This window comes from Camelina sativa, chromosome 16, assembly GCF_000633955.1.
Source record: "Camelina sativa cultivar DH55 chromosome 16, Cs, whole genome shotgun sequence".
NCBI classification, from domain to species: Eukaryota; Viridiplantae; Streptophyta; class Magnoliopsida; order Brassicales; family Brassicaceae; genus Camelina; species Camelina sativa.
The window spans coordinates 2,578,905-2,589,108 of record NC_025700.1 but is presented as its reverse complement, the minus strand read 5'-3'; the positions used below and the strand labels follow the sequence as shown (position 1 = coordinate 2,589,108).

At 37.3% G+C, this 10,204-nt stretch overlaps 2 protein-coding genes across 4 annotated transcripts in view; both read left to right on the top strand.

The window, feature by feature from the left end:
• On the top strand, positions 9–2,806 carry LOC104749433 (putative callose synthase 6). The gene is made up of 11 exons (XM_019237939.1): positions 9–154; positions 559–648; positions 739–830; positions 949–1,072; positions 1,189–1,326; positions 1,423–1,499; positions 1,578–1,665; positions 1,881–2,003; positions 2,087–2,204; positions 2,316–2,647; positions 2,750–2,806. Exons 1-11 carry the CDS (start codon positions 89–91, stop codon positions 2,804–2,806), a joined length of 1,305 nt encoding a protein of 434 aa, XP_019093484.1. The 5' UTR covers positions 9–88.
• The window catches only part of LOC104749431 (putative callose synthase 6), a 10,318-nt gene continuing 3,122 nt past the window's right edge, over positions 3,009–10,204 (top strand). The window contains exons 1-28 of one of the 3 annotated variants that reach the window (XM_019237935.1): positions 3,009–3,344; positions 3,447–3,499; positions 3,604–3,664; positions 3,819–3,900; positions 3,983–4,032; positions 4,119–4,205; positions 4,357–4,449; positions 4,590–4,684; positions 4,792–4,873; positions 5,149–5,312; positions 5,417–5,540; positions 5,643–5,746; positions 5,852–5,963; positions 6,030–6,181; positions 6,363–6,472; positions 6,557–6,670; positions 6,764–6,832; positions 6,928–7,117; positions 7,188–7,299; positions 7,509–7,631; positions 7,708–7,826; positions 7,966–8,049; positions 8,156–8,268; positions 8,369–8,598; positions 8,746–9,543; positions 9,647–9,697; positions 9,788–9,973; positions 10,071–10,195. In XM_019237935.1, the coding sequence (XP_019093480.1) occupies positions 3,105–3,344; positions 3,447–3,499; positions 3,604–3,664; positions 3,819–3,900; positions 3,983–4,032; positions 4,119–4,205; positions 4,357–4,449; positions 4,590–4,684; positions 4,792–4,873; positions 5,149–5,312; positions 5,417–5,540; positions 5,643–5,746; positions 5,852–5,963; positions 6,030–6,181; positions 6,363–6,472; positions 6,557–6,670; positions 6,764–6,832; positions 6,928–7,117; positions 7,188–7,299; positions 7,509–7,631; positions 7,708–7,826; positions 7,966–8,049; positions 8,156–8,268; positions 8,369–8,598; positions 8,746–9,543; positions 9,647–9,697; positions 9,788–9,973; positions 10,071–10,195 (3,923 nt within the window). In that variant the 5' untranslated portion in view covers positions 3,009–3,104. Of the gene's footprint in view, positions 3,345–3,446; positions 3,500–3,603; positions 3,665–3,818; positions 3,901–3,982; positions 4,033–4,118; positions 4,206–4,356; positions 4,450–4,589; positions 4,685–4,791; positions 4,874–5,148; positions 5,313–5,416; positions 5,541–5,642; positions 5,747–5,851; positions 5,964–6,029; positions 6,182–6,362; positions 6,473–6,556; positions 6,671–6,763; positions 6,833–6,927; positions 7,118–7,187; positions 7,300–7,508; positions 7,632–7,707; positions 7,827–7,965; positions 8,050–8,155; positions 8,269–8,368; positions 8,599–8,745; positions 9,544–9,646; positions 9,698–9,787; positions 9,974–10,070; positions 10,196–10,204 lie in introns of those variants that run through there. The other 2 variants (XM_010471062.2, XM_019237934.1) reach the window with 2 other exon arrangements.

The window sequence follows — 10,204 nt, the reverse complement described above, 5'->3', positions numbered from 1 at the left end:
ATAGGTCAAGGCTGCATTCAGTGCTGTTCGTAATGTGCGCAATCTTCCTCGACGAAGAGTTCACTTGCCATCTAATGCTCCCAGTGAAATGCGCAAGGCTAGAACCAAACTTAATGACATACTTGAATGGCTTGCTTCTGAGTTCGGCTTTCAGGTAATCTGTCTTTATCTACTTTTATTTTCAGGTAACTCCTATTGTGGTTATCATGATTTGCTAGGCTCATGTAGTGTTTGCGTTTTTGTGACCCTTCTAAAACAAGTAAATTTTGTATCATACTTAGTTACTTACTAACACTATTCTGTAGACTGGTATATTGAGAAGCATACCACTAGCTTTTACAGTGTCCAAAATTAAATACAAGAGATAATCATGTCAACTCTGAGTAATCACATGAATCAAGTCTGACGTTGAGTGTCGCATGGTTAAGTTTCTTTCAGCAAATCTTCATATGGTTAGGCAATATTTACTTAGTTTTTCTTGCAATTCTTTTCTGCACCTTCTTTCTTATGCAAAGCGCTGTATATTCATTGTTGTTTCACTTCATTTGGTGATTAAAGAGAGGGAACGTGGCTAATCAGAGGGAGCACATAATACTGCTTCTTGCTAATGCTGATATTCGAAAGAGAAATGATGAAGAATATGATGAGGTGGGCATTGTTGTATGAAAGCTCTCGATATTTCTCCTACACATCTTCTTGTTACCCCTTATCGTTAGTAATGCTGTAAGTTTCTTGCAGTTGAAACCTAGCACAGTCACTGAGTTGATGGACAAAACTTTTAAAAGTTATTGCTCATGGTGTAAATATTTGCACTGTAAGTCTAATCTCAGGTATGTTATATTTTGATCGAGATTATGTGATAAGTACCAATATTTTTATTTTTGCATTATCTTCTTTTCTTTGGGGTCACATATCTGATGTTGGATGCTTCATCTTGATTCTTCAAAGGTTTCCGGACGTTTGTGATGAACAGCAGCTGCAGCTTATCTATATTTCCCTGTACCTTTTAATATGGGGTGAAGCCTCAAATGTTAGATTTATGCCCGAATGTATCTGCTATATTTTCCATAATGTAAGTTCTCTCAGTTCTAGAATTAAATGTGCATACTTTCCATAACTTTCTTCAGGTTCTGAAATCTGAGTAGTCTGAAATTCTTTTCTTGTCTGTGTTTTTTTGTTATTCTTAAGATGGCAAATGACGTCTATGGAATTCTGTTTAGCAATGTTGAAGCTGTAAGTGGTGAGACATATGAAACAGAAGAAGTTATTGATGAAGAATCGTTTTTGAGAAATGTTATAACTCCAATCTATCAGGTCATACGCAAGGTAAGTATATCAAGGTCATTAATGTTGTATTTTCTTATCAAGAACTGTACAGTGTACACTGTATTTTGACTGAAAATGATTGTACTTACCTTGAAGGAAGCCAGAAGGAACAAGGGGGGCACAGCAAGCCATTCACAATGGAGAAATTATGATGATTTGAATGAATACTTTTGGTGACTGTCTTCACTATATTATTGACACATGCCTACTTGATCTAGTTTCTGACTGCCGCCATCTTTTTTTATTTAAAGGTCTAGGAAATGCTTCAAGATACGATGGCCTCTTGACCTTAAAGCAGACTTTTTCCTAAACTCTGACGAGATAACCCCACAGAACGAGGTATATTTAATTGGCTTCTGTAGCTGTAATCTTGGTTAAATTTAGTAAGGTACAAGACTTTGTAGTTGTTGATCACAGTCCTTCAAGGTGTTCCTTAAGTTGTAGTTCATATCAAGTTAGCGTAAAAAAATCCCAAAGTATGATAGATGAACAGATTGATCTCTCTGTAAGCCGTCCTGTTCAGAAACATGATCGTGTAGGTCTAAGTATTGCAGAGGCTGAATCAAGTCACTTACGGGAAAAGCAAGCCTAAGACCAACTTTGTTGAAGTCCGTACATTCTGGCACCTCTTCAGAGACTTTGATCGAATGTGGATATTTCTTGTCATGGCTTTTCAGGTAAATTTAGTGTTTTAAATGGATTGTGTTAGTTCTGAAAATTAAATAAGTTATATAATCAGACTTATTCTTATCATTTGTAGGCTATGGTAATAGTTGGATGGCATGGTTCTGGGTCCCTAGGCGATATCTTTGACAAAGATGTATTCAAAACGGTGTTAACTATTTTTATTACTTCGGCGTATCTGACTCTTTTACAAGGTTGTGATTCCTTTGTAATTTCTTGTTTATTAATTGACAAGTTTTTCTTATTCAATATCTAATTGTAATGGTGTTCCGTTTCCTCTTTTTCCCTCATGATTCTTTATATAGCTGCACTGGATATTATCCTTAATTTCAATGCCTGGAAGAATTTCAAGTTCTCCCAGATATTGCGGTACCTGCTGAAGTTCGCGGTAGCAGCTATGTGGGCAGTGCTACTTCCAATTGCTTACTCGAAGTCTGTCCAACGCCCAACTGGACTTGTAAAGTTCTTTAGCACTTGGACTGGGGACTGGAAGGATCAGTCTTTTTATACGTACGCTGTTTCATTTTATGTAATACCAAACATACTGGCAGCTGTGTTTTTCCTCGTTCCACCATTTCGGAGAGTCATGGAGTGTTCAGACATGCGAATTATCAAGGTTATAATGTGGTGGGCTCAGGCAAGTATTAAACTTTACTTGTCGTTCTTAAGTATACTGATATTCACTTTTTTTTCTTTTTCTTTTTGTGATCTTTGTTTTTTATGCTTTTCCATCTTGTAGCCAAAACTATATGTTGGAAGAGGTATGCATGAGGACATGTTCTCTCTATTCAAGTAAGTGATTACCACATTTTCCACCATTATCTAACTTCATGGGTATTTCTTTTGAACTCTTATATACTAGCCTGTTCTCATATTGCCCAACTTAAAATGGTCAGGTATACCTCCTTCTGGATTATGCTACTGNTGACAAGTTTTTCTTATTCAATATCTAATTGTAATGGTGTTCCGTTTCCTCTTTTTCCCTCATGATTCTTTATATAGCTGCACTGGATATTATCCTTAATTTCAATGCCTGGAAGAATTTCAAGTTCTCCCAGATATTGCGGTACCTGCTGAAGTTCGCGGTAGCAGCTATGTGGGCAGTGCTACTTCCAATTGCTTACTCGAAGTCTGTCCAACGCCCAACTGGACTTGTAAAGTTCTTTAGCACTTGGACTGGGGACTGGAAGGATCAGTCTTTTTATACGTACGCTGTTTCATTTTATGTAATACCAAACATACTGGCAGCTGTGTTTTTCCTCGTTCCACCATTTCGGAGAGTCATGGAGTGTTCAGACATGCGAATTATCAAGGTTATAATGTGGTGGGCTCAGGCAAGTATTAAACTTTACTTGTCGTTCTTAAGTATACTGATATTCACTTTTTTTTCTTTTTCTTTTTGTGATCTTTGTTTTTTATGCTTTTCCATCTTGTAGCCAAAACTATATGTTGGAAGAGGTATGCATGAGGACATGTTCTCTCTATTCAAGTAAGTGATTACCACATTTTCCACCATTATCTAACTTCATGGGTATTTCTTTTGAACTCTTATATACTAGCCTGTTCTCATATAGCCCAACTTAAAATGGTCAGGTATACCTCCTTCTGGATTATGCTACTGATCAGCAAGCTTGCTTTCAACTATTATGTGGAGGTCTGGTTTTTTGCCTTTATCTTACTTTCTTTAACTCACTTAGAGTTACTCCAATGTAGGCTATCTAGATACATAGTCTCTTCTGTAATGGAGTCTTCTTCCTACTGTGGTTTTACTTTAAGCATCGATGACTATTATTTTCTCTTGGAAACAGATAGTACCCCTTATTACGCCAACAAAGATGATCATGAATTTTCACATTAAAAAGTATCAGTGGCATGAATTTTTCCCCCACGGTAAATTTTCAAGTTAACATCCTTTTTTGTTTGCAATCACATTTGGTTACACTTGCCTTTTCTAATTTATTATTTTATATAGCGAATAACAATATTGGAGTAGTTATTGCTATATGGGCTCCAATTGTACTGGTAAGTAGAAATCAAAGAGCTCCCAAGAAGAAAACAGATTTTGTTATATATGGCTTACATATTTGCGTGTGTTATATTGTGAATAGGTTTACCTGATGGATACTCAAATATGGTATGCCATTTTTTCTACTTTGTTTGGAGGCATACATGGGGCCTTCAGTCATTTGGGAGAAGTAAGTGATTTTGTACCCTCAAATACCAAAAGAATAAACACTGTTGTTTACTGTGAAACCTAGTAGATGGGATTACCCTTTATGGAACTTCAAATGTAACTTTTTTTGGATATAGTGATTGTTACTTCTTGACACGTTTGGGTTTTCATAGATACGGACTCTTGGGATGTTGCGGTCTAGGTTTGAGTCAATACCAATCGCCTTCAGCCAAACCCTCATGCCATCAGAAGATGGAAAACATGCGGTACTGTGTTTTTTTATAGTTCAGTGTACTCAAATATCTCAGATTTATAAATAAGTACTTTGATAATTGTAGAAGAATAATGGATCACACTTTTCACTTCCCCTGTTTTGTCATTGATTGATTCTCACTGTGGAATACAGGATGACTTTGTGAACCAGAACAACATCAAAAATTTCTCCCAGGTGTGGAACGAGTTCATTTACTCTATGAGAAGCGAGGATAAGATCAGTGACAGGTAGGAGGACTCTCTTATTTTAGAAAACACTCTTGTCATTGTTATCCTGTTGTTCATTTTAGCAAAGCATATATGTCTAGTGACGTTTTATCTGTGATGTAACTCAGAGATAGGGATTTGCTGCTTGTACCATCTTCTTCGGGTGATGTGTCTTTAATCCAGTGGCCACCTTTCTTGCTTGCCAGTAAGGTAATAAATTGTTGGTGTTTTTGGAGGACTTCTTTCCATTCTAGAAGCAAATAATGATTCATTGGTCAAAATGCGTAATTTCCATCAAGGTCTAAAAAGTTCTATCACTGGATTATCTCATTCCCTTACTGAACCAGGCTGAATACGCATATGTGATTGTTTTAATCAGCACGGTTCATATTTTTCAAACTCCCTTCCAGCCATATATGCCAGTTCTTAGAAATTTGAACTCACCAAATTTGTTGACAGTAACTTAATGTTTTTAAACAATGTAGATTCCTATCGCTGTGAAAATGGCAAAAGATTTCAAGGGAAAAGAGGATGCTGAACTGTTTAGAAAGATTAAAAGCGATAGCTACATGAATTTTGCTGTTATTGAGAGTTATGAGACACTGAAGAAAATAATTTATGCTCTACTGGAAGATGAAGCAGATAGAAGGTATACCAGCTTCATGCTCTTTTTTTCACTGGTAAAATATACCTATCATATTATGCATTTTGAGCCCTGTTTCATAAACCATTTATTTTTTCTCTTTGAATTAGGGTCATGAATCAGGTGTTCTTAGAAGTGGACATGAGCATACAACAACAGAGATTCATATATGAATTCCGGATGAGTGGATTGCCGCTCCTTAATGATAAGCTGGAGAAGTTTCTAAGTATATTGGTAATATCAAAATATGTAGTCAACTCATAAAGTACATAAGGCCTTATACAGGAACTAATGTTTAAAACCTTTTTTGTGTGCTTACGTTCTTAATGTAAACAGTTAAGTGACTATGAAGACCAGGGTACATACAAGTCTCAGTTAATTAATGTCTTCCAGGATGTTATCGAAATAATCACTCAAGATCTCTTGGTTAATGGGCATGAGTAAGTATAGCAGATCCCTTCAGCAGATAGGAGATGCCTTATATTCCTAAAAACATATGTCATCAGAAGTAGTGTCTGACTTCCTCTCATGTATTCTTGTTGTAGAATTCTTGAAAGGGCTCGTGTTCAGTCTCCTGACATCAAAAATGAAAAAAAGGAACAGAGGTTTGAGAAAATTAACATTCACCTCGTACGGGATAGATGCTGGCGGGAAAAGGTAACTCTTCATGCGAATAATTTTGTGTGTAATTCATCTTGCTTGACGTCTGACTCTTGTTTGTAGGTTATTCGGCTTCATTTGCTCTTGTCGGTCAAAGAATCTGCAATAAATGTTCCTCAAAACTTGGACGCCCGCCGCCGTATTACTTTCTTTGCTAATTCTCTGTTCATGAATATGCCTAATGCTCCAAAAATACGAGATATGCTATCTTTCAGGTGAAGTACCAATCCTTTTGTCTTTATTTGATGGGTTTAGTGGTTTTACCCTTGACTACGTACTGGATATTAGTCACCTGATGAAGTCCTTGTGATTTGTTTACAATATCTTTTATTTACCAGTTTATGTTTATAGTCAACCTTTTTGTATCTGAGTTATACCCCTTTTATTCATGTTCAGTGTTTTAACTCCTTATTACAAAGAAGATGTTCTATATTCAGAGGAGGACCTTAACAAAGAAAATGAAGATGGGATCTCCATACTGTTCTACCTACAAAAGATTTATCCTGGTACGTTCTTGATTCTTATCAGGACCAGCGGTATTTTCTTATACATACATTCAAGTTTGCTGAGTTGATCTTTACGTGAACTAGATGAGTGGACCAATTTCTTGGATCGCGTAAATAATCCTAAGCTTACTGAGAAAGACAAGTCAGAGTTCCTTCGAGAGTGGGTATCCTACAGAGGTCAGACGCTAGCCAGAACAGGTAAAAATGATTACAGTGAAAATCATAATTGTTCATGGATATTACCTTGTCTTTATGCATATTCATCTGTGTTTCGCTGATTATGTCTGCCAGTTAGGGGTATGATGTACTATAGGCAGGCACTGGAGCTTCAATGCTACCAGGAAGTTGCAGGGGAACAAGGTTTGTAATTTTTGAGCCAGTAACTTGAATGCTTCTTTCAATGCTTTTGGAACCAAAACCTGAGATTCTTAGTTTACTATCTCTACTTCTTGCAGCCGAGTTTAGTGTCTTTCGGGCCATGGCATCCAATGATGATAATCAGAAGGCTTTCCTGGAACGTGCCAAAGCTCTTGCAGATCTGAAGTTCACTTATGTTGTTTCTTGTCAGGTCTACGGAAATCAGAAAAAGTCCAGTGATACCCACAACCGTAGTTGCTACACGAATATTCTGCAGCTCATGCTGAAGTAAGTTAAATTTAGATAGATTTTGATGAAATATCATGATATATTTGTCTAACGTTGTCATTTTTTATAGGTATCCATCATTACGGGTTGCTTATGTAGATGAGAGGGAGGAGACAGCAGATGCAAAATCTCCAAAGGTCTTTTACTCTGTACTCCTAAAAGGAGGCGACAAGTTTGATGAGGTACAAGGATTTCCCGGCAATTTGGTTGACTTTACTAGAGGGGATGCATGTACTCTATAATGATTTTACTGATCAAACTATGCTTAGATTGTACCTCAATTCCTAATAAATTTGATTCTCCGCTTTTTTTATCAGTGTTGTTTTCCATTATGCAGATTAGATTTCTATACATTTCATCATTCGTAACGTGAATGGTCTTTCATTATTAGGAAATTTACCGCATCAAGCTTCCTGGTCCTCCAGCTGAGATAGGTGAAGGAAAGCCTGAAAATCAAAATCATGCTATCATATTTACACGTGGTGAAGCACTACAAACTATAGATATGAATCAAGTATGTATTTTTCTTCATTCTCATAAGTCACAACCATAAATCGAATGTCACGTCCTCATGGTTAGTCTCCGTGCAGGACAATTACTTTGAAGAAGCTTTCAAACTAAGAAATGTGTTGGAGGAATTCAATAAGGAGCGTGTTGGCAGACGTAAGCCAACGATTTTGGGTCTCCGAGAACATATATTTACTGGAAGGTACACCCACCTTGCAAGATATCAGTTTATAAACATTTCAAATGAAAGAAGTATTATAATTTTATTTCTGCTTTAGAAATAAGATTGACTAGCAACTAAGTATTGGCATATTCTTACTTTTTTCCCTCTCTTGGTATAGTGTTTCGTCATTGGCTTGGTTCATGTCCAATCAGGAGAGTAGTTTTGTGACCATTGGCCAAAGAATTTTGGCAAACCCTCTGAGGTATTTTTCTTCACAACTTAAACTTTTTCATCTACTAACTCTTGATTTACTTAGTTGTATCCTTCTTGACTTGCTTGTTTAACTCGTTTCTTCTTTATGGGTGCAGGGTCCGTTTCCATTATGGCCATCCTGACATATTTGACAGAATCTTTCACATAACAAGGGGCGGTGTGAGCAAAGCTTCCAAAGTAATAAATTTGAGTGAGGATATATTCGGAGGTAATGGCTTCTTTGTTCTCTACATGTTAATAATTCTGCGTTGATAGTTCGTTCGAAGCAAAACTAAAGCAGCTGTTAATTTGTTTGTCAATGTATATAGGCTTCAATTCAACTCTCCGTGGGGGATATGTTACACATCACGAGTATATCCAAGTTGGAAAGGGACGGGATGTGGGATTGAACCCAATCTCAATTTTTGAAGCTAAAGTAGCAAATGGTAACGGGGAACAAACGTTAAGCCGTGATGTTTACCGTTTGGGGCATCGGTTTGACTTTTACAGGATGCTCTCATTCTATTTTACGACCATTGGATTCTATTTTAGTAGCATGGTATGCTCCATTTTTTTTATCTCAAGTTTGCTTATTTTCTTTTTATGAGTTTAATTGATATTGGTATATATATGTTATACTTTATGCATCCCACTTTCTACTTAAGTGATCAACATGGCTAAAGGTTATGACTTGTGCTTTTTTCAGCTCACAGTGCTTACTGTATATGCATTCCTGTATGGACGTATGTACATGGTTATGAGTGGATTGGAGAAAGAGATTATGCGACTCGCAACGCCAAATCAACTTGCGGCTCTTGAGCAGGCTCTGGCTACTCAGTCCATATTTCAGCTAGGTTTCTTGATGGTGCTACCGATGGTAATGGAAATTGGCTTGGAACACGGATTTCGCACTGCTATTGTCGACTTTTTTATAATGCAGCTGCAGCTAGCCTCTGTATTCTTTACATTCCAGCTTGGGACAAAATCACATTATTACGGGAGAACAATTTTACATGGTGGTTCCAAATATAGACCGACAGGGCGTGGATTTGTTGTTTTCCATGCGAAATTTGCGGAAAACTACAGGTTATACTCGAGAAGTCACTTTGTGAAGGGATTAGAGCTGCTTGCATTGCTATCTGTTTATCAAGTCTATGGGAGTTCATACCGGAGTTCAAGCCTTTATCTGTATATCACAGTCTCGATGTGGTTCATGGTTGGCTCGTGGTTGTTCGCACCGTTTATATTTAACCCTTCAGGTTTTGAGTGGCAAAAGACGGTTGACGATTGGACTGATTGGAAACGGTGGCTTGGAGATCGTGGTGGTATAGGCATCCCGGTTGAAAAGAGTTGGGAATCGTGGTGGAATTTAGAGCAAGAACACCTCAAACATACAAATATTAGAGGGAGAGTTATGGAAATCGCACTTGCTCTCCGCTTTTTCATATATCAATACGGAATTGTTTACCAGCTCAATATCTCTCAGAACAGCAAGAGCTTTTTGGTAAAAATGTTCATCACTTTTCTTGCAACTTTCGGTTTTTAATGTCAGATTATGGGTCTGTGATCCTATAACCTCAAATCTCTTTCTTACTTCCTCTTTGTAGGTTTATGGGCTCTCTTGGGTGGTCTTGCTCACATCATTACTTGTTCTAAAGGTTTCACAAATCCTTCATTCTTTACACATATGATCATGAATCGCTCATATAACCTTTACTCACTTGAGTTTGATCCTTTCTGAATGTCAGATGGTATCTATGGGCAGACGAAGATTTGGTACGGATTTTCAGCTAATGTTCAGGATTCTGAAAGCACTTCTCTTCCTCGGCTTCTTGTCAGTCATGACTATATTATTTGTAGTGTGCCAACTCAAACTCACCGATCTCTTTGCTTCCATTCTTGCTTTTCTTCCAACCGGGTGGGCGATTCTTCTGGTAAATAATAGCCATCAAACCCCCCCTTCAGAATCATACTATCCACACTTGCATCATGTTCTTTAAACAACGATTGGTTTTTATATTTATTTTTCAGATTGGGCAAGTACTGAGGTCGCCAATCAAAGCCTTAGGGATTTGGGACTCGGTGAAAGAGTTAGGAAGAGCATATGAAAAGATAATGGGACTTGTAATCTTTGCACCAATCGCTGTTCTGTCTTGGTTCCCTAT